Source organism: Neoarius graeffei, chromosome 5 (assembly GCF_027579695.1).
Source record: "Neoarius graeffei isolate fNeoGra1 chromosome 5, fNeoGra1.pri, whole genome shotgun sequence".
In the NCBI taxonomy this organism is placed as follows: domain Eukaryota; kingdom Metazoa; phylum Chordata; class Actinopteri; order Siluriformes; family Ariidae; genus Neoarius; species Neoarius graeffei.
The window spans coordinates 410,700-435,605 of NC_083573.1; the positions used below are offsets into that span (position 1 = coordinate 410,700).

General features: G+C 54.8%; 1 protein-coding gene across 5 annotated transcripts in view; it reads right to left on the reverse strand.

The window, feature by feature from the left end:
• The window catches only part of spag1b (sperm associated antigen 1b), a 37,240-nt gene extending 18,517 nt beyond the window's left edge, over positions 1 to 18,723 (reverse strand). The window contains exons 1-2 of one of the 5 annotated variants that reach the window (XM_060920900.1): positions 18,647 to 18,723; positions 1,330 to 1,515 (exon numbers count right to left, since the gene is read on the reverse strand). In XM_060920900.1, the coding sequence (XP_060776883.1) occupies positions 1,330 to 1,472 (143 nt within the window). In that variant the 5' untranslated portion in view covers positions 1,473 to 1,515; positions 18,647 to 18,723. Of the gene's footprint in view, positions 1 to 1,329; positions 1,587 to 18,646 lie in introns of those variants that run through there. The other 4 variants (XM_060920897.1, XM_060920899.1, XM_060920898.1 and 1 more) reach the window with 4 other exon arrangements.
• Positions 18,724 to 24,906: the final 6,183 nt, after the last annotated feature.

Here is a 24,906-nt window from a genome sequence, read left to right on the forward strand (position 1 = left end):
AGCATCTCCCTTAGGTTATTTCTCTTTAGCAGTCTCAGGAAGTAGAGATGCTGCTGTGCCCTTTTGATGATGGTGGTGGTGTTAGCTGTCCAGGAGACGTCGGTGGCGATTTGGACTCCCAGGAATTTGAAGGTGTGGACCCTCTCGACACTGGCACCTTCTATGAATAGTGGCGGTGGGTCCATATGCCACTTCCTCCTGAAATCCAGGACCAGCTCTTTGGTCTTTGATATGTTGAGCTCGAGATTGTTGTTATGGTACCATGCTGTCAGTCTCTCGATCTCAGCCCTGTAGTGCGTCTCATCATCTTCCTCTACTATGTGACCGACGACTGTGGTGTCATCTGCAAATTTGATGATGGTGTTGGAGGGATGAGCTGAGGAACAGTCACTGGTGTACAGGGAGTATAGCAAAGGGCTGAGAACACACCCTTGCGGTGCACCTGTACCGAGTGTGATAGTGGAGGAGAGGTGGGGGCCCAGCCGGACATCTTGTGAGCGGTTGGTGAGGAAATCGCTTATCCAGGTGCAGATGGGGGTGGAGAGGCCCAGGTGGAGCAGCTTGTTGATGAGGATGTCCGGGATGATAGTGTTGAATGCCGAGCTGTAGTCCACAAAGAGCATTCTCACATAGGTGTTCCAGATGGTTTAGCGCCGCATGCATCGCTATGGAGATAGCATCCTCCGTGGACCTGTTTGACCGGTATGCAAACCGATGGGGATCGAAAGAGGCTGGGAGGCTAGATTTTATGTACCATAGCACCAGTTTCTCCAGGCATTTCATGGCAACAGGTGTCAATGCAACTGGTCTGTAGTTGTTAAGGTCCTCTGGAGCTGGCTTCTTTGGCATGGGGATGATGGTGGCTGATTTCAGACAAGATGGTACAAATATCAGATTTGCCTACAAATTTTCAAGTGTCTACACGGCTTTGCTCCTGCTGAACTTTCTCGCACAATTTCCACACGTATATAATACCCGAAATAAAGATCTTCTCCGCTCACCCCTGACTAAAACTGCTAAGTATCAGAGTTCTTTTCACTAAAATGGGGCGACAGTGTGGACTGCACTTCCGAGGAGTTTGACAAAGGAAGCGTTTTCCCAAAACTCAAGAAGCATCTCGGACTTCATTTGTGCAGTGAGTTTGGATATCTGTGTGTTCATCGTCGATAGTTTTTTGTTCATATATATTCACATATTTACTTTTTTTATGCGTTTGTATGTTATTTAGTTTGATTACAGGCCGCCGTTTACACCAGCGTGAGCCGAACTGGAGCCGAACTAGAGCGCCTGATTAAAGACTGTCGTGAAATCAATAAAAATAATGTGTACCTGAGCACATGCAGGATCTTTTCAAGGTATTTCAAATCTCCACACTGCTGGATGTAGGCATAGTCCAGGTGCTCCACAGGTAGGGTGCGTGATCCACCTGGTGATGATGTCATCAGTAGAGAGGACACACCCTCCACACTCATTATTCCTCTTTTCAGTGTACAGTATATGGAAGAACAGAGCTCTCTGTCTAAACAGGAATATCACAGTGAACAGGTGGGGTGTGGTCGCGTTCACACTTTTCTCTCAACATGACATCACACTTTCAAACATCTGGAACATAATACCGGATCAGAAAGAATCAGAATCAGAATCAGAACCGAGTTTATTGCCAAGTCTGTTGTCACAAACAAGGAATGTGCTTTGGTGATTAGTGACTAATAGTTAAGATAAATTAATTTTTAACAAGGACAAAAATACAAATGCAAAAAATAAAAATTAAGAAAAATCTAAAAAAACATTTAAATTTCAAAAGTGGACATGTTTAATGTGTGCAGGTTGTTTCGAAGTCTGAGCTGAACAGTCCGTTCCAGAACAGGAAGGAAGGTGAAGACATGCTGCAGCTGGAATAAACACCCTGGGCATGGCCGCAGCCAGCTCTGAGGCCCCTGCGGTCCGGACCTTGGCCATTTTTAAGAGCTGAAAATACATTTGTAGGCTAAATATTCAACTGGATAAAAAAAAATAAAGAATAACATTAAAAAGTCTCCGTAAAAAGTGCATTAATTATGTTAAACGTTGATTCTGTCTTCTGTGTGTGTTTCGTGCGGCTCTGAGACCAGGAACACAAACGTGAATGAGCGCGCGACTCGGGGAGGAACGCAGTGCAGGAGACATGGGGTTTTTCATGAGAACCATCAGCGCACTTTCATCAAGCTGTTCAATTTACATTTTCGAAGCAGCGCAGTTGCAGCCTCACAGGAGGATTCAGCTCGCCTTTGATGAAAGAGGTTGTTGTTGAGATTTATAAACCAATTTTCTGTGGTGCCATTTGCACAAATAATCACTTATTTCTGCCTGAATATTCTTTTTATTTTGTCATTTCAGTATGTGGAGCTGAAGAAACCAGGAATCTGGGAATATGACACACACACACACACACACACACGTACACCGTCTCATCTCATCTCATTATCTGTAGCCGCTTTATCCTTCTACAGGGTCGCAGGCAAGCTGGAGCCTATCCCAGCTGACTACGGGTGAAAGGCGGGGTTCACCCTGGACAAGTCGCCAGGTCATCACAGGGCTGACACATAGACACAGACAACCATTCACACTCACATTCACACCTACGCTCAATTTAGAGTCACCAGTTAACCTAACCTGCATGTCTTTGGACTGTGGGGGAAACCGGAGCACCCGGAGGAAACCCACGCGGACACGGGGAGAACATGCAAACTCCGCACAGAAAGGCCCTCGCCGGCCACGGGGCTCGAATCCAGGACCTTCTTGCTGTGAGGCGACAGCGCTAACCACTACACCACCGTGCCGCCCCACGTACACCGTTTAGAAGGCAAACTGTTCAACAAGTTTAAAGTTACCCCTACTCTTTATTCAAACATGGTGGTGTAGACTGATTTTTCCCAGTATGTGTGTGTGTGTGTGTGTGTGTGTGTGTGTGTGTGTGTGTGTGTCGGTGTAACGGATGCCAGATTGTTAAATGTATCTCAGTTCCATAGGCTGCATGGTTCGGGGATCTTTTGTCCTCATTGCTTGGGCCAGATCAAACCATTAAACACGCTTAAACTATTCCTACTCTTACCACATACATGATTTTTTTTTTTCAAAACTGATGATATTCAGTTCAAACACCATTAAAGTAATTTCAGGAATAGATCTCTTGTGTGATGTGTAATTCACCCTCTCATTTAAATATGGCCAACAGTGTTCAGCGCGCGCTTTGTGCATCACAGACCTCGGGGATTTTAAAGCGCTGCTCCGACCCTGAGTCACGGCCTGGAACAGTGAAACCCCCTGCGCACACAGCGCCCCCTGCTGCTCACACACTGAAACACACAGAGCGCACAGCGCCCCCTGCTGCTCACACACTGAAACACACAGAGCGCACAGCAACCCCTGCTGCTCACACACTGAAACACACAGAGCGCACAGCGCCCCCTACTGCTCACACACTGAAACACACAGCGCCCCCTGCTGCTCACACACTGAAACACACAGAGCGCACAGCGCCCCCTGCTGCTCACACACTGAAACACAGAGCGCACAGCAACCCCTGCTGCTCACACACTGAAACACACAGAGCGCACAGCGCCCCCTACTGCTCACACACTGAAACACAGAGCCCACAGCGCCCCCTGCTGCTCACACACTGAAACACACAGAGCGCACAGCGCCCCCTGCTGCTCACACACTGAAACACACAGAGCGCACAGCGCCCCCTGCTGCTCACACACTGAAACACACAGAGCGCACAGCGCCCCCTGCTGCTCACACACTGAAACACACAGAGCGCACAGAGCCCCCTGCTGCTCATACACTGAAACACACAGAGCGCACAGTGCCCCCTGCTGCTCACACACTGAAACACACAGAGCGCACAGCAACCCCTACTGCTCACACACTGAAACACAGAGCTCGCAGCGCCCCCTGCTGCTCACACACTGAAACACACAGAGCGCACAGCGCCCCCTGCTGCCTGCTCACACACTGAAACACAGCGCGCAGCGACCCCTGCTGCTCACACACTGAAACAGAGCGCACAGCGCCCCCTGCTGCTCACACACTGAAACAGAGCACACAGCGCCCCCTGCTGCTCACACACTGAAACAGAGCGCACAGCGCCCCCTGCTGCTCACACACTGAAACAGAGCTCGCAGCGCCCCCTGCTGCTCACACACTGAAACACAGAGCGCACAGCGCCCCTGCTGCTCACACACTGAAACACAGAGCGCACAGCGCCCCCTGCTGCTCACACACTGAAACACACAGCGCCCCCTGCTGCTCACACACTGAAACAGAGCGCACAGCGCCCCCTGCTGCTCACACACTGAAACAGAGCTCACAGCGCCCCCTGCTGCTCACACACTGAAACACAGAGCGCGCAGTGACCCCTGCTGCTCACACACTGAAACACACAGCGCCCCCTGCTGCTCACACACTGAAACAGAGCGCACAGCGCCCCCTGCTGCTCACACACTGAAACAGAGCTGACAGCGCCCCCTGCTGCTCACACACTGAAACACACAGAGCGCACAGCAACCCCTACTGCTCACACACTGAAACAGAGTGCACAGCAACCCCTACTGCTCACACACTGAAACACACAGCGCCCCCTACTGCTCACACACTGAAACACACAGCGCCCCCTACTGCTCACACACTGAAACACAGAGCACACAGCGCCCCCTACTGCTCACACACTGAAAATCACAGCGCGCACAGCGCCCCCTGCTGCTCAAACACTGAAACACACAGAGCGCACAGCGACCCCTACTGCTCACACACTGAAACAGAGCGCACAGCGCCCCCTGCTGCTCACACACAAACACAGAGCGCGCAGCGCCCCCTGCTGCTCACACTGAAACACAGAGCACACAGCGCCCCCTGCTGCTCACACACTGAAACACACAGCGCCCCCTACTGCTCACACACTGAAACACACAGAGCGCACAGCGCCCCCTACTGCTCACACACTGAAACACACAGCGCCCCCTGCTGCTCACACACTGAAACACACAGAGCGCACAGAGCCCCCTGCTGCTCATACACTGAAACACACAGAGCGCACAGTGCCCCCTGCTGCTCACACACTGAAACACACAGAGCGCACAGCAACCCCTACTGCTCACACACTGAAACACAGAGCGCACAGCGCCCCCTGCTGCTCACACACTGAAACACACAGAGCGCACAGAGCCCCCTGCTGCTCACACACTGAAACACACAGAGCGCACAGCAACCCCTACTGCTCACACACTGAAACACAAAGCTCGCAGCGCCCCCTGCTGCTCACACACTGAAACACACAGAGCGCACAGCGCCCCCTGCTGCTCACACACTGAAACAGAGCGCACAGCGCCCCCTGCTGCTCACACACTGAAACAGAGCGCACAGCGCCCCCTGCTGCTCACACACTGAAACAGAGCTCGCAGCGCCCCCTGCTGCTCACACACTGAAACACAGAGCGCACAGCGCCCCCTGCTGCTCACACACTGAAACACACAGCGCCCCCTGCTGCTCACACACTGAAACAGAGCGCACAGCGCCCCCTGCTGCTCACACACTGAAACAAAGCTCACAGCGCCCCCTGCTGCTCACACACTGAAACACAGAGCGCGCAGTGACCCCTGCTGCTCACACACTGAAACACACAGCGCCCCCTGCTGCTCACACACTGAAACAGAGCGCACAGCGCCCCCTGCTGCTCACACACTGAAACAGAGCTCACAGCGCCCCCTGCTGCTCACACACTGAAACACACAGAGCGCACAGCAACCCCTACTGCTCACACACTGAAACAGAGTGCACAGCAACCCCTACTGCTCACACACTGAAACACACAGCGACCCCTACTGCTCACACACTGAAACACACAGAGCGCACAGCGCCCCCTGCTGCTCACACACTGAAAACACAGAGCGTGCAGCAACCCCTACTGCTCACACACTGAAACACAGAGCGCACAGCAACCCCTACTGCTCACACACTGAAACACACAGCGCCCCCTGCTGCTCACACACTGAAACACACAGAGCGCACAGCGCCCCCTACTGCTCACACACTGAAACACACAGAGCCCACAGCGACCCCTACTGCTCACACACTGAAACACAGAGCACACAGCACCCCCTGCTGCTCACACACTGAAACACACAGAGCGCACAGCGCCCCCTGCTGCTCACACACTGAAACACACAGAGCGCACAGCAACCCCTACTGCTCACACACTGAAACAGAGCGCGCAGCGCCCCCTGCTGCTCACACACAAACACAGAGCGCACAGCAACCCCTACTGCTCACACACTGAAACACAGAGCGCACAGCGCCCCCTGCTGCTCACACACAAACAGAGCGCACAGCGCCCCCTGCTGCTCACACACTGAAACACACAGAGCTCGCAGCACCCCCTGCTGCTCACACACAAACACAGAGCGCACAGCGCCCCCTGCTGCTCACACACTGAAACAGAGCGCACAGCAACCCCTACTGCTCACACACTGAAACACAGAGCTCGCAGCGCCCCCTGCTGCTCACACACTGAAACAGAGCACACAGCAACCCCTACTGCTCACACACTGAAACACAGAGCTCGCAGCGCCCCCTGCTGCTCACACACTGAAACACACAGAGCGCACAGCGCCCCCTGCTGCTCACACACTGAAACACAGAGCGCACAGCGCCCCCTGCTGCTCACACACTGAAACACACAGCGCCCCCTGCTGCTCACACACTGAAACACAGAGCGCACAGCGCCCCCTGCTGCTCACACACTGAAACACAGAGCGCACAGCGCCCCCTGCTGCTCACACACTGAAACACACAGAGCGCACAGCAACCCCTACTGCTCACACACTGAAACAGAGCGCACAGCAACCCCTACTGCTCACACACTGAAACACACAGCGACCCCTACTGCTCACACACTGAAACACACAGAGCGCGCAGCGCCCCCTGCTGCTCACACACTGAAAACACAGAGCGTGCAGCGACCCCTACTGCTCACACACTGAAACACAGAGCGCACAGCAACCCCTACTGCTCACACACTGAAACACACAGCGCCCCCTGCTGCTCACACACTGAAACACACAGAGCGCACAGCGCCCCCTGCTGCTCACACACTGAAACACACAGAGCGCACAGCGACCCCTACTGCTCACACACTGAAACACAGAGCACACAGCGCCCCCTGCTGCTCACACACTGAAACACACAGTGCGCACAGCAACCCCTACTGCTCACACACTGAAACAGAGCGCGCAGCGCCCCCTGCTGCTCACACACAAACACAGAGCGCACAGCAACCCCTACTGCTCACACACTGAAACACAGAGCGCACAGCGCCCCCTGCTGCTCACACACAAACAGAGCGCACAGCGCCCCCTGCTGCTCACACACTGAAACACACAGAGCTCGCAGCACCCCCTGCTGCTCACACACAAACACAGAGCGCACAGCGCCCCCTGCTGCTCACACACTGAAACAGAGCGCACAGCAACCCCTACTGCTCACACACTGAAACACAGAGCTCGCAGCGCCCCCTGCTGCTCACACACTGAAACACAGAGCGCACAGCAACCCCTACTGCTCACACACTGAAACACAGAGCTCGCAGCGCCCCCTGCTGCTCACACACTGAAACACACAGAGCGCACAGCGCCCCCTGCTGCTCACACACTGAAACACAGAGCGCACAGCACCCCCTGCTGCTCACACACTGAAACACACAGCGCCCCCTGCTGCTCACACACTGAAACACAGAGCGCACAGCGCCCCCTGCTGCTCACACACTGAAACACAGAGCGCACAGCGACCCCTACTGCTCACACACTGAAACACACAGAGCGCACAGCGCCCCCTGCTGCTCACACACTGAAACACAGAGCGCACAGCGCCCCCTGCTGCTCACACACTGAAACACAGAGCGCACAGCGACCACTGCTGCTCACACACTGAAACACACAGAGCGCACAGCGCCCCCTGCTGCTCACACACTGAAACACACAGAGCGCACAGCGCCCCCTGCTGCTCACACACTGAAACACACAGAGCGCACAGCGCCCCCTGCTGCTCACACACAAACACAGAGCGCACAGCGCCCCCTGCTGCTCATACACTGAAACAGAGCGCACAGCGCCCCCTGCTGCTCACACACTGAAACAGAGCGCACAGCGCCCCCTGCTGCTCACACACTGAAAGAGCGCACAGCGCCCCCTGCTGCTCACACACTGAAAGAGCGCACAGCGCCCCCTGCTGCTCACACACTGAAAGAGCGCACAGCGCCCCCTGCTGCTCACACACTGAAAGAGCGCACAGCGCCCCCTGCTGCTCACACACTGAAAGAGCGCACAGCGCCCCCTGCTGCTCACACACTGAAAGAGCGCACAGCGCCCCCTGCTGCTCACACACTGAAAGAGCGCACAGCGCCCCCTGCTGCTCACACACTGAAACACACAGAGCGCACAGCGCCCCCTGCTGCTCACACACTGAAACACACCGAGCGCACAGCGCCCCCTGCTGCTCACACACTGAAACACACACAGAGCACACAGCGCCCCCTGCTGCTCACACACTGAAACACACCGAGCGCACAGCGCCCCCTGCTGCTCACACACTGAAACACACACAGAGCACACAGCGCCCCCTGCTGCTCACACACGGAAACACACACAGAGCGCACAGCGCCCCCTGCTGCTCACACACCGAAACACACACAGAGCGCACAGCGCCCCCTGCTGCTCACACACTGAAACACACAGAGGGCACAGCGCCCCCTGCTGCTCACACACTGAAACACACACAGAGCGCACAGCGCCCCCTGCTGCTCTCACACAAACACACAGAGCGCACAGCGCCCCCTGCTGCTCACACACTGAAACACAGAGCACACAGCGCCCCCTACTGCTCACACACTGAAACACACAGAGCACACAGCGCCCCCTACTGCTCACACACTGAAACACAGAGCACACAGCGCCCCCTACTGCTCACACACTGAAAATCACAGCGCGCACAGCGCCCCCTGCTGCTCAAACACTGAAACACACAGAGCGCACAGCGACCCCTACTGCTCACACACTGAAACAGAGCGCACAGCGCCCCCTGCTGCTCACACACAAACACAGAGCGCGCAGTGACCCCTGCTGCTCACACACTGAAACACACAGAGCGCACAGCGCCCCCTGCTGCTCACACACTGAAACAGAGCGCGCAGCGCCCCCTGCTGCTCAAACACTGAAACACAGAGCACACAGCGCCCCCTACTGCTCACACACTGAAACACACAGCGCCCCCTACTGCTCACACACTGAAACACAGAGCACACAGCACCCCCTACTGCTCACACACTGAAAATCACAGCGCGCACAGCGCCCCCTGCTGCTCAAACACTGAAACACACAGAGCGCACAGCGACCCCTACTGCTCACACACTGAAACAGAGCGCACAGCGCCCCCTGCTGCTCACACACAAACACAGAGCGCGCAGCGCCCCCTGCTGCTCAAACACTGAAAGAGCGCACAGCGCCCCCTGCTGCTCACACACTGAAAGAGCGCACAGCGCCCCCTGCTGCTCACACACTGAAAGAGCGCACAGCGCCCCCTGCTGCTCACACACTGAAAGAGCGCACAGCGCCCCCTGCTGCTCACACACTGAAAGAGCGCACAGCGCCCCCTGCTGCTCACACACTGAAACACACAGAGCGCACAGCGCCCCCTGCTGCTCACACACTGAAACACACCGAGCGCACAGCGCCCCCTGCTGCTCACACACTGAAACACACACAGAGCACACAGCGCCCCCTGCTGCTCACACACTGAAACACACACAGAGCGCACAGCGCCCCCTGCTGCTCACACACTGAAACACACCGAGCGCACAGCGCCCCCTGCTGCTCACACACTGAAACACACACAGAGCACACAGCGCCCCCTGCTGCTCACACACGGAAACACACACAGAGCGCACAGCGCCCCCTGCTGCTCACACACCGAAACACACACAGAGCGCACAGCGCCCCCTGCTGCTCACACACTGAAACACACAGAGGGCACAGCGCCCCCTGCTGCTCACACACTGAAACACACACAGAGCGCACAGCGCCCCCTGCTGCTCTCACACAAACACACAGAGCGCACAGCGCCCCCTGCTGCTCACACACTGAAACACAGAGCACACAGCGCCCCCTACTGCTCACACACTGAAACACACAGAGCACACAGCGCCCCCTACTGCTCACACACTGAAACACAGAGCACACAGCGCCCCCTACTGCTCACACACTGAAAATCACAGCGCGCACAGCGCCCCCTGCTGCTCAAACACTGAAACACACAGAGCGCACAGCGACCCCTACTGCTCACACACTGAAACAGAGCGCACAGCGCCCCCTGCTGCTCACACACAAACACAGAGCGCGCAGTGACCCCTGCTGCTCACACACTGAAACACACAGAGCGCACAGCGCCCCCTGCTGCTCACACACTGAAACAGAGCGCGCAGCGCCCCCTGCTGCTCAAACACTGAAACACAGAGCACACAGCGCCCCCTACTGCTCACACACTGAAACACACAGCGCCCCCTACTGCTCACACACTGAAACACAGAGCACACAGCGCCCCCTACTGCTCACACACTGAAAATCACAGCGCGCACAGCGCCCCCTGCTGCTCAAACACTGAAACACACAGAGCGCACAGCGACCCCTACTGCTCACACACTGAAACAGAGCGCACAGCGCCCCCTGCTGCTCACACACAAACACAGAGCGCGCAGCGCCCCCTGCTGCTCAAACACTGAAACACAGAGCACACAGCGCCCCCTGCTGCTCACACACTGAAACACACAGCGCCCCCTACTGCTCACACACTGAAACACACAGAGCGCACAGCGCCCCCTACTGCTCACACACTGAAACACACAGCGCCCCCTGCTGCTCACACACTGAAACACACAGAGCGCACAGAGCCCCCTGCTGCTCAAACACTGAAACACACAGAGCGCACAGTGCCCCCTGCTGCTCACACACTGAAACACACAGAGCGCACAGCAACCCCTACTGCTCACACACTGAAACACACAGAGCGCACAGCGCCCCCTGCTGCTCACACACTGAAACACACAGAGCGCACAGAGCCCCCTGCTGCTCATACACTGAAACACACAGAGCGCACAGTGCCCCCTGCTGCTCACACACTGAAACACACAGAGCGCACAGCAACCCCTACTGCTCACACACTGAAACACAGAGCTCGCAGCGCCCCCTGCTGCTCACACACTGAAACACACAGAGCGCACAGCGCCCCCTGCTGCCTGCTCACACACTGAAACACAGCGCGCAGCGACCCCTGCTGCTCACACACTGAAACAGAGCGCACAGCGCCCCCTGCTGCTCACACACTGAAACAGAGCACACAGCGCCCCCTGCTGCTCACACACTGAAACAGAGCGCACAGCGCCCCCTGCTGCTCACACACTGAAACAGAGCTCGCAGCGCCCCCTGCTGCTCACACACTGAAACACAGAGCGCACAGCGCCCCTGCTGCTCACACACTGAAACACAGAGCGCACAGCGCCCCCTGCTGCTCACACACTGAAACACACAGCGCCCCCTGCTGCTCACACACTGAAACAGAGCGCACAGCGCCCCCTGCTGCTCACACACTGAAACACAGAGCGCGCAGTGACCCCTGCTGCTCACACACTGAAACACACAGCGCCCCCTGCTGCTCACACACTGAAACAGAGCGCACAGCGCCCCCTGCTGCTCACACACTGAAACAGAGCTCACAGCGCCCCCTGCTGCTCACACACTGAAACACACAGAGCGCACAGCAACCCCTACTGCTCACACACTGAAACAGAGTGCACAGCAACCCCTACTGCTCACACACTGAAACACACAGCGACCCCTACTGCTCACACACTGAAACACACAGAGCACACAGCGCCCCCTACTGCTCACACACTGAAACACAGAGCACACAGCGCCCCCTACTGCTCACACACTGAAAATCACAGCGCGCACAGCGCCCCCTGCTGCTCACACACTGAAACAGAGCGCACAGCGCCCCCTGCTGCTCACACACAAACACAGAGCGCGCAGTGACCCCTGCTGCTCACACACTGAAACACACAGAGCGCACAGCGCCCCCTGCTGCTCACACACTGAAACAGAGCGCGCAGCGCCCCCTGCTGCTCAAACACTGAAACACAGAGCACACAGCGCCCCCTACTGCTCACACACTGAAACACACAGCGCCCCCTACTGCTCACACACTGAAACACAGAGCACACAGCGCCCCCTACTGCTCACACACTGAAAATCACAGCGCGCACAGCGCCCCCTGCTGCTCAAACACTGAAACACACAGAGCGCACAGCGACCCCTACTGCTCACACACTGAAACAGAGCGCACAGCGCCCCCTGCTGCTCACACACAAACACAGAGCGCGCAGCGCCCCCTGCTGCTCAAACACTGAAACACAGAGCACACAGCGCCCCCTGCTGCTCACACACTGAAACACACAGCGCCCCCTACTGCTCACACACTGAAACACACAGCGCCCCCTACTGCTCACACACTGAAACACAGAGCGCACAGCGCCCCCTACTGCTCACACACTGAAACACACAGCGCCCCCTGCTGCTCACACACTGAAACACACAGAGCGCACAGAGCCCCCTGGTGCTCATACACTGAAACACACAGAGCGCACAGCGACCCCTACTGCTCACACACTGAAACACAGAGCGCACAGCGCCCCCTACTGCTCACACACTGAAACACAGAGCGCACAGCGCCCCCTACTGCTCACACACTGAAACACACAGCGCCCCCTGCTGCTCACACACTGAAACACACAGAGCGCACAGAGCCCCCTGGTGCTCACACACTGAAACACACAGAGCGCACAGCAACCCCTACTGCTCACACACTGAAACACACAGAGCGCACAGCGCCCCCTACTGCTCACACACTGAAACACAGAGCGCACAGCGCCCCCTGCTGCTCACACACTGAAACACACAGAGCGCACAGAGCCCCCTGCTGCTCATACACTGAAACACACAGAGCGCACAGTGCCCCCTGCTGCTCACACACTGAAACACACAGAGCGCACAGCAACCCCTACTGCTCACACACTGAAACACAGAGCTCGCAGCGCCCCCTGCTGCTCACACACTGAAACACACAGAGCGCACAGCGCCCCCTGCTGCCTGCTCACACACTGAAACACACAGCGCCCCCTGCTGCTCACACACTGAAACAGAGCGCACAGCGCCCCCTGCTGCTCACACACTGAAACAGAGCTCACAGCGCCCCCTGCTGCTCACACACTGAAACACAGAGCGCGCAGTGACCCCTGCTGCTCACACACTGAAACAGACAGCGCCCCCTGCTGCTCACACACTGAAACAGAGCGCACAGCGCCCCCTGCTGCTCACACACTGAAACAGAGCTCACAGCGCCCCCTGCTGCTCACACACTGAAACACACAGAGCGCACAGCAACCCCTACTGCTCACACACTGAAACAGAGCTCACAGCGCCCCCTGCTGCTCACACACTGAAACACACAGAGCGCACAGCAACCCCTACTGCTCACACACTGAAACACACAGCGACCCCTACTGCTCACACACTGAAACACACAGCGACCCCTACTGCTCACACACTGAAACACACAGAGCGCACAGCGCCCCCTGCTGCTCACACACTGAAAACACAGAGCGTGCAGCGACCCCTACTGCTCACACACTGAAACACAGAGCGCACAGCAACCCCTACTGCTCACACACTGAAACACACAGCGCCCCCTGCTGCTCACACACTGAAACACACAGAGCGCACAGCGCCCCCTACTGCTCACACACTGAAACACACAGAGCGCACAGCGACCCCTACTGCTCACACACTGAAACACAGAGCACACAGCACCCCCTGCTGCTCACACACTGAAACACACAGAGCGCACAGCGCCCCCTGCTGCTCACACACTGAAACACACAGAGCGCACAGCAACCCCTACTGCTCACACACTGAAACAGAGCGCGCAGCGCCCCCTGCTGCTCACACACAAACACAGAGCGCACAGCAACCCCTACTGCTCACACACTGAAACACAGAGCGCACAGCGCCCCCTGCTGCTCACACACAAACAGAGCGCACAGCGCCCCCTGCTGCTCACACACTGAAACACACAGAGCTCGCAGCACCCCCTGCTGCTCACACACAAACACAGAGCGCACAGCGCCCCCTGCTGCTCACACACTGAAACAGAGCGCACAGCAACCCCTACTGCTCACACACTGAAACACAGAGCTCGCAGCGCCCCCTGCTGCTCACACACTGAAACAGAGCGCACAGCAACCCCTACTGCTCACACACTGAAACACAGAGCTCGCAGCGCCCCCTGCTGCTCACACACTGAAACACACAGAGCGCACAGCGCCCCCTGCTGCTCACACACTGAAACACAGAGCGCACAGCGCCCCCTGCTGCTCACACACTGAAACACACAGCGCCCCCTGCTGCTCACACACTGAAACACAGAGCGCACAGCGCCCCCTGCTGCTCACACACTGAAACACAGAGCGCACAGCGCCCCCTGCTGCTCACACACTGAAACACACAGAGCGCACAGCAACCCCTACTGCTCACACACTGAAACAGAGCGCACAGCAACCCCTACTGCTCACACACTGAAACACACAGCGACCCCTACTGCTCACACACTGAAACACACAGAGCGCACAGCGCCCCCTGCTGCTCACACACTGAAAACACAGAGCCTGCAGCGACCCCTACTGCTCACACACTGAAACACAGAGCGCACAGCAACCCCTACTGCTCACACACTGAAACACACAGCGCCCCCTGCTGCTCACACACTGAAACACACAGAGCGCACAGCGCCCCCTGCTGCTCACACACTGAAACACACAGAGCGCACAGCGACCCCTACTGCTCACACACTGAAACACAGAGCACACAGCGCCCCCTGCTGCTCACACACTGAAACACACAGTGCGCACAGCAACCCCTACTGCTCACACACTGAAACAGAGCGCGCAGCGCCCCCTGCTGCTCACACACAAACACAGAGCGCACAGCAACCCCTACTGCTCACACACTGAAACACAGAGCGCACAGCGCCCCCTGCTGCTCACACACAAACAGAGCGCACAGCGCCCCCTGCTGCTCACACACTGAAACACACAGAGCTCGCAGCACCCCCTGCTGCTCACACACAAACACAGAGCGCACAGCGCCCCCTGCTGCTCACACACTGAAACAGAGCGCACAGCAACCCCTACTGCTCACACACTGAAACACAGAGCTCGCAGCGCCCCCTGCTGCTCACACACTGAAACACAGAGCGCACAGCAACCCCTACTGCTCACACACTGAAACACAGAGCTCGCAGCGCCCCCTGCTGCTCACACACTGAAACACACAGAGCGCACAGCGCCCCCTGCTGCTCACACACTGAAACACAGAGCGCACAGCGCCCCCTGCTGCTCACACACTGAAACACACAGCGCCCCCTGCTGCTCACACACTGAAACACAGAGCGCACAGCGCCCCCTGCTGCTCACACACTGAAACACAGAGCGCACAGCGACCCCTACTGCTCACACACTGAAACACACAGAGCGCACAGCGCCCCCTGCTGCTCACACACTGAAACACAGAGCGCACAGCGCCCCCTGCTGCTCACACACTGAAACACACAGAGCGCACAGCGACCACTGCTGCTCACACACTGAAACACACAGAGCGCACAGCGCCCCCTGCTGCTCACACACTGAAACACACAGAGCGCACAGCAACCCCTGCTGCTCACACACTGAAACACACAGAGCGCACAGCGCCCCCTGCTGCTCACACACTGAAACACTGAGCGCACAGCGCCCCCTGCTGCTCACACACTGAAACACACAGAGCGCACAGCGACCACTGCTGCTCACACACAAACACAGAGCGCACAGCGCCCCCTGCTGCTCATACACTGAAACAGAGCGCACAGCGCCCCCTGCTGCTCACACACTGAAAGAGCGCACAGCGCCCCCTGCTGCTCACACACTGAAAGAGCGCACAGCGCCCCCTGCTGCTCACACACTGAAAGAGCGCACAGCGCCCCCTGCTGCTCACACACTGAAAGAGCGCACAGCGCCCCCTGCTGCTCACACACTGAAAGAGCGCACAGCGCCCCCTGCTGCTCACACACTGAAAGAGCGCACAGCGCCCCCTGCTGCTCACACACTGAAACACACAGAGCGCACAGCGCCCCCTGCTGCTCACACACTGAAACACACCGAGCGCACAGCGCCCCCTGCTGCTCACACACTGAAACACACACAGAGCACACAGCGCCCCCTGCTGCTCACACACTGAAACACACACAGAGCGCACAGCGCCCCCTGCTGCTCACACACTGAAACACACCGAGCGCACAGCGCCCCCTGCTGCTCACACACTGAAACACACACAGAGCACACAGCGCCCCCTGCTGCTCACACACGGAAACACACACAGAGCGCACAGCGCCCCCTGCTGCTCACACACCGAAACACACACAGAGCGCACAGCGCCCCCTGCTGCTCACACACTGAAACACACAGAGAGCACAGCGCCCCCTGCTGCTCACACACTGAAACACACACAGCGCACAGCGCCCCCTGCTGCTCTCACACAAACACACAGAGCGCACAGCGCCCCCTGCTGCTCAAACACTGAAACACAGAGCGCACAGCACCCCCTGCTGCTCACACACTGAAACACAGAGCGCACAGCACCCCCTGCTGCTCACACACAAACACAGAGCACACAGCGCCCCCTGCTGCTCACACACTGAAACACAGAGCGCACAGCACCCCCTGCTGCTCACACACTGAAACACAGAGCGCACAGCGCCCCCTGCTGCTCACACACTGAAACACAGAGCGCACAGCGCCCCTGCTGCTCACACACTGAAACACAGAGCACACAGCGCCCCCTGCTGCTCACACACTGAAACAGAGCGCACAGCGCCCCCTGCTGCTCACACACTGAAACAGAGCGCACAGCACCCCCTGCTGCTCACACACTGAAACACTGAGCGCACAGCGCCCCCGCTGCTCACACACTGAAACAGAGCGCACAGCGCCCCCTGCTGCTCACACACTGAAACACAGAGCACACAGCGCCCCCTGCTGCTCACACACTGAAACACAGAGCGCACAGCGCCCCCTGCGGCTCACACACTGAAACACAGAGCGCACAGCGCCCCTGCTGCTCACACACTGAAACACAGAGCACACAGCGCCCCCTGCTGCTAACACACTGAAACAGAGCGCACAGCGCCCCCTGCTGCTCACACACTGAAAGAGCGCACAGCACCCCCTGCTGCTCACACACTGAAACACTGAGCGCACAGCGCCCCCGCTGCTCACACACTGAAACAGAGCGCACAGCGCCCCCTGCTGCTCACACACTGAAAGAGTGCACAGCGCCCCCTGCTGCTCACACACTGAAACACACCCAGAGCGCACAGCGCCCCCTGCTGCTCACACACTGAAACACACAGAGCGCACAGCGCCCCCTGCTGCTCACACACTGAAATATGTTCCACAACATTCCTTGACTGGTAAAATTTTCCTCCTGAACAACAGTGTTTGAGGTTTTGTCTTGAGGACAGGAGTTGAAACTGGATTATTTTCTCGTGTTCTTTGCCTTTTGCACTTCATTCTCTCAGTCGTGTCTTAACAGTGTTTATTGGTCACATAATTCACATTCCACAGGAATCGATCCTGAAAGAGTTCAATAACTAAGAGATTATTCCTCAGAGCTCACACTAATATCTCACACCTCGTTTTCTTTAACACACATCGGCTTTTTATCCGATTGAATTGTTATTATGATCCTATTTTTGTTTGATATAGTTATAAATAGAGATTGCCTGATGTTATTTAGGTTTTGTTGAAATTTACAACAATTTTTTTAATGTTTTGGAAATATTAATTTTTATGGAAATATTTTCGAATAAATGGAGGATTAGAATAATTTATTGTTTTGTTATAATTATGCAGTAAACTGTAAGTAATTCAGAACTTGTTTAATTTTATTATTATTCGATGCTGATGAAACAATTTGTAACTATAGCGACGGATTGGTCTCAATCTGTTTTGAAGGAGTTCATGTGGAAAATGTCCACGTAACTCTCTGTTCCGTTATTCACATGATTAGTTTCATTTTATTTTTCGTTTTGTGCAGTGGAATGGATTTGTTTATGTTTTTATTGCTGATCTAGAACAGGAGCCTCAGGGCAACAGGAAATGACGTCACTGTTGTGGACCCTGACCCACATGATCTCCCTCTCTGTGGAAACCAGAACTGTTCTGTCCTGTCGGAATGGACACTGTGTTTTCTTCTGTGTGAGGCCTGTATCGTCTGTGTGTGTTTTCTATTTGGTCGAATTAATAATAATAATAATAATAATAATAATAAGTGCAGTAATCTTGGTGAATATGCCCATGATGATAAAATGTATTGAACGCTGGGCATTCTGATTAAAACACACACAGAGAGCTCGGGGTGAACAGGAAGCTGCTGTGTGAGGAATAAAAACAGATGAATGTGGCTGATGAACTCACCGGGGGGAGAGAGAGAGAGAGAGAGAGAGAGAGAGATCCAGCACACCGCTCACCGGAACCGGACTCCGCTGCAAAACACAAACAGGAAGTTCACATTCACTTTTCCGGTTTTCCTCACACCAACACACGGGGCACGCGCACGTTTCCATGGCAATTCACGCGGGCGGGGTGTCCGACTCTCACATAGTAGGCGGAGTTCCGGGTGGGCGGGGTCAGATCAGTTTCAGCGTCTGTTTCATATAACACACACACACACACACACACAGTGAGACAGGGCAGCGCGTGCAGTGACACACACACACACACAGTGAGACAGGGCAGTGCGTGCAGTGACACACACACACACAGTGAGACAGGGCAGCGTGTGCAGTGACACACACACACACACACACACACACAGTGAGACAGGGCAGCGCGTGCAGTGACACACACACACAGTGAGACAGGGCAGTGCATACAGTGACACACACACACACACACACACACACACACACAGTGAGACAGGGCAGCGTGTGCAGTGACACACACACACAGTGAGACAGGGCAGTGCGTGCAGTGACACACACACACACACACACACACACACACACACACACTGTAAGAATATAATCCTGAATACTCCTAAACCTACTCTTGTAAATGCGCGGCCCAAGGGTGACTGTCGTGTAGTGTAGCAGTTTAGGGTTAACTTTAGGCCAGAGATAATACGCGCTGCTCTGTACATTTTGTACTTTTCACATGTTCTGTTCCCGTTTCATATTCTGATTTTGTCTATGTTTTTGTGTGAAACATCTTGTTGAACTGTGCATAACTCCTGTGTGACCTTGATACTGAGTGTGCAAAACACATTCCATAACTTTCCACTGCTGATACTCCCTATGAAGTGTATATAAACGCCCTGACGCAGCTATGTGTCAGGACACGCCGAGAATAAACCAGATTGATTTAACTCATGTGGTTCGCTCTCTTCTTGTCCTCGGAGATCTCCTGGTAACGCATCTGAACAGCACGCAGCGCAATCTTAACAATTTGGTGACCCCGACGTGATACTCTCAATCAGGTAAGACATGTTTGATTGACTACCTGGTTGGAAGTAGCTCCGTAGTGCCCTAAGGAGGGCTTTGTTTTCCCTGGTTCGAGTCCAGGAAGAGCGCGCTATAGAAATTTGTGTAGTGCCCTAAGGAGGGCTTTGTTTTCCCTGGTTCGAGTCCAGGAAGAGCGTGCTATAGAAATTTAGATAAATATCTGCTGTTTGTTTCTGTTCAGATCCGTTTGCTTTACTGTACGATGGGGGGCTCGTATCCTAAACCTGAGGTCACAGACACCCCGGCGGAATGGATGAATAAGTGTGGTTTAGGCTATTACGTTACGCCGTGGCTGGACAATTTGGCTGGGTGGACGGAGGCAAATCCTCAGATTCCATCGTATCCCCGTGATGGGACGTTTAATCCAGGCTTTCTTGCTTCAGCGCACCGTATGATTTATGAAAGCTTAGGCGATCCGGATTGGGACCGCCCTTATATGCGCGCAGGGTATGATAAATGGTTTGACATGAAGAAGGTATGGGATAAATCAAAGGGTGTTTACACCCCGAGACCTGTTTTAAAGGCTATTCCAAAACCAAAACTTTCTCAGTCAACCTCCCATGTAAAAGCGAGGGAGGAATAGTTACGTCCCACTCATTCCTCATCTCATATACATGTCCAGTAAATTTGTTAGCACATGATTTAATGTGCAAATTAGAAGTAAATCTCACATCCACTCCAGATGGGCTAACTATTGAAGTAAGTGAAATGTGCGGTGTGCAGTATGGGTTTGAAAGCCCTCTGTATGTGTATGTCTGGCAGCTCTGTTCAGATCAGCTCACACACTTGAACACCTCATCAGTTGACACAGATTATATGATGAGGAGCGTTTGCTCGAAATAGTCGATGTGTTGCAACCTAGAAATGACGTCGCTATGAATATAAAGGAAGAAATAGCTCCGGCTCAGGAAGGTGGCCGTCCGCGTCAGCGCACCGTGTCGACATTTTTTTGGAGGGACACACCGAATGCTTTGCAGCTCCTGCGTGAGCAGTTAACTAGGTATTTACTGGCTATGAAACAAGCGAACCGTGATCTGTCGCAGGTTACTAACTGTAAACAGGAAAAGTCAGAAGTGACGTCGGCTTTTTGGAAACGTTTTGGTGAAGTTTGGCAGCACCTGGGTGGGTTAGAATTGGACATGACTCAACCCAATCCAATGTTCCTGTCCACCTTTTTATCTAACTGCCGCCCTGAGGTTCAGAACGTTTTGAAACATCACTTGAGCGATAGGACTCATTTGGTCCTTCGCCAAGCGGGTGAACGGTTGAGGACAATGGAAAGTGATGGGTTGTTAGATTGTAAGACTAATAAAGCATGTTTATCTGTGGCCCCACAGGGCCCCGGGTCGTATCGTCATAATAATGACAAAACACGCACCGGGCCTCACACATGGTCGGGTGGGAACCGGAAGAAAACAGGCAGGTGCCACTATTGTGGAAAGGAGGGCCACTGGATGAGGGAATGCTATGCGCGGCGGAGGGATGAGCAGAGTAGGACGGGAGAATTAGGGGATGTGTTGCAAGGCCAGAATCCCGGACCTAAGGGCTATCGGCAGAATAACGGACAGGACCAGCGCTATCACGCCCCGCTATAGGGCTGCCCCCAGGGTACGGAATCCACAGCCGTTGCCATGTTAAATCTCTCTTTTAGCTCTCCTCGTAATGCGGAGCTCCCTCTTGTGCCTCTGTGTTTGGCAGGAAGGGAGTATCCGTTTATACTTGATACTGGGGCCACTATGTCCTCAGTAGGGAGGGATTATGAGGGTCCTTTATCTACACGGTTTGTTAGCTCTGTGGGGATAGAAGGGGTTCCTTTTGACTCTAGTTGTACACCACCCTTACCTGTCATCTGCACTCTGGACCCTTCACTGCGTTTTTCACACTCTTTCATTTTTATGCCAGAGTGCCCTTTTAATCTTTTAGGTCGCGACCTCATGAGTCTTCTCGGACTCTCGATCTCCTTTAGCGGCTCACACATGATTGTTGATACTCCGGACGGTGCTCCGCCTGATGTTTTTGCTCTATCCAGTTCTGTGCTGCCACATAACATTCTGAACGCTGCTTGTACGTCCCAAGCTCTTTCCCCTGTTCTCTCTGCTCTTCCTAACACCCTGTGGGCGGATCATAAGGACGATGTGGGCTCTGTGAGCTGCTCTCCGTATGAAGCTGTTATTAAACACTCTACACCTGTTTATGTTAAACAATACCCTCTGTCTCCTAGTAAGCTCGATGGTATTGACAATATTCTACAATCTCTTTTGCAGCAAGGTGTCGTGGTTCCTTGTGTCAGCCCGTATAACACCCCAGTGAACCCGGTCCCAAAACCGGATGGCACATGGCGCCTCACTCAAGATCTACGTAAAATAAATGAACTCATCGTTCCCGTGGCTCCAGTGGTCCCTGACGTTCCTTCTCTTATGTCTTCTATTCCGTGTGACCATGCTTATTTCTCTGTGATTGATTTGTGCTCTGCCTTTTTCAGTGTTCCTGTGGGCCATGAGACTCAGCCCCTGTTTGCTTTCACACACAGGGGAAGACAATACACGTGGACGCGGTTGCCACAGGGTTTCATTGACTCACCGGCGGTCTTCACTGCCGTATTGCGGGACGCGCTGGCTGATCTCTGTCTTCCCCGGGGCTCCACGGTGCTCCAGTACGCGGATGATCTTCTGGTAACGGCGGAGGATCAAGACGCTTGTGCTGCCGCCACATTGTCTCTCCTCACACTCCTGGCGCAGAAGGGTTTCAAGGTCTCCCGCACGAAGTTGCAGTTTTGCCTCACAACTGTTCGCTACTTGGGACATGACCTCTCCCAGGGTTCCAGGAGGCTTAGCCCGGAACGCGTTCAAGTCATTATGGACACTCAGGTACCTGCAACCAAGCACGCTCTCATGGCATTTCTGGGCCTCATCAATTACTGTCGTCAATGGATCCCTGACTGTTCAATCTATGACAAGTGTTTGCGTTCAGCTATAAGTCACTCAGATCCTTTGACTCAGCCCCTGGTCTGGACTGAGGACATGCTAACGGCCTTCAAGGCTCTGAAGCAAGCTTTGTGCTCCGCCCCTGCTCTCGGGCTGCCGAACTATCGTTTGCCGTTTCACCTGTATGTGTGCAATCAGAAGGGGACCGCCTCTGGGGTGCTGGCTCAGGAGCACGGGGGGGGCATGCGACCTTGCGCGTTTCTGTCTAAAACTCTTGACGCTGTGGCACAAGGGCTTCCTGGCTGTCTTAGGGCTGTTGCTGCGTGTGCTCTCATGGTCACGGACGCTGAAAAACTTGTTTTGTCGCATCCGCTCATTTTACACACTTCACATGACGTCGTGTACATTCTGCGGAATCTTAGCACTCAGCATTTGTCTGCTCAGCGTCGCTCTGGCTATGAGTTTATTCTTTTGGCCACAGAGCATCTCACTGTTAAGCCCTCCTCGTCGTTTGATTCTGTCGCCCACGCTCTTCAGCGTCTTCTTAACTCACAGGATGACGATGTTGCGTTCGACTCACATGACTGTCTTTCTAATATCGTTTTTGAGACTAGCATCCGCCCAGACTTACACTCCACCCCTCTTTCCACAGGCGATTCTCTTTTTGTAGATGGTTCCTGTTCCCGCCCTGCGGATGGTGTGTTCCTGTGTGGTTACTCTGTTTGTCGCCTCCCTGATGAAATTGTTGAAGCTCATTCTTTGCCTTTTTCTTCTGCTCAGGCTGCGGAGCTCTATGCTTTGACTCGCGCGTGTATTTTGGCTCAAGACACAGACGTTACTATTTACACCGACTCACGCTACGCTTTCGGCGTGGCGCACGACTTCGGCCGCATTTGGGCGTCTCGGGGGTTTACGACAGCCGACGGTAAGCCCATTTCTCATTCTTCACTTGTTACTGATTTAATCACCGCCTGTCTCCTTCCGTGCACGTTGGCCATTGTTAAGACACGCGCTCACACAAGAGGGGACTCATTTGAAGTAAAGGGCAATTCATTCGCTGATCGAGTCGCTAAAGCTGCAGCCGCATCCGGTGTCCTGCCTCCAGGCTTTAATTGCGCTTTAGTTTCTACTGATCGCATGGTTAGCGCTGTCTTACCTGACATAGATCTCATTTCTATCCAGGCCTCGGCCTCTGTGGCAGATACACAGTTCTGGGACGCCCAGGGCGCGACAGAGAAGAGTGGCGTTTTGCTTGACGCACAGGGCCGTCTTTGTTTACCTCGTCACTGTACTCCCTTTCTCGTCCGCGAGTTCCATGGTCCCACTCATCGCGGCCGAAGAGGGGTAGTGGAGGATATGAACAGAACATTCTGCATCAATAATTTGCACACAGACGCACACAACATTCTGGACAAGTGTTTAACGTGCGCCCAGAATAATCTATCTAAACCAGGCGCGGTACATCAGCACCTTCCCATACCTGACACGCCTTTCCAAGAATGGCAGATCGACTTCACTCACATGCCAAAGCAGGGCCCGTTCAAATACCTTTTGGTTATGATTGACAAATTTTCACGGTGGATTGAGGCTTTCCCGTGTAGCAAAGAGAACGCCCGAACAGCAGTGAACAAACTTACACAGGAAATTATCCCACGTTACGGTCTTCCGGTAGGAATTGACTCTGATAAGGGAACGCCGTTCACCTCTAAGGTAACGCAGGAGCTATGTAAAGACCTCAAGATCAATTGGCGTTTTCATATCCCATACCATCCACAGTCCTCTGGCATTGTGGAGCGCGCGAATAGAACAATTAAGGGTAAGTTGCGTAAGGCTATGCAAGACGCAGGCACGAAAAATTGGGTCCAAGTTTTACCGTTGGTCCTCGCTGATATGCGCATGACTGCTCAGGTCGCTCTCGACAATTTATCTCCGTACGAGCTCGTCATGGGACGCCCCTTTCCTGTCCCTTGGCGTAGAGGCATGCAGGTTATAGGAACGGGTGATCTTGAAGTACATCTCAGCGAGTACGCGGTGGGTCTCATGCGGGTGCTGGATGAGTATTGGGCGAGAGTAAATTCCAAAAAGCCTCCCATTCCAGAGGCACACACTCACCCCTTTGAGGTAGGGGACAGAGTTTTAGTAAAGAGATTCGGTAAACTAAACGCTCCCATGGAGGAGTCACCCTACAGTGGGCCCACCGATGTACTCGCTGTAACTCGCACGGCTGTGCTAACGGACCTTTTTCCACAGT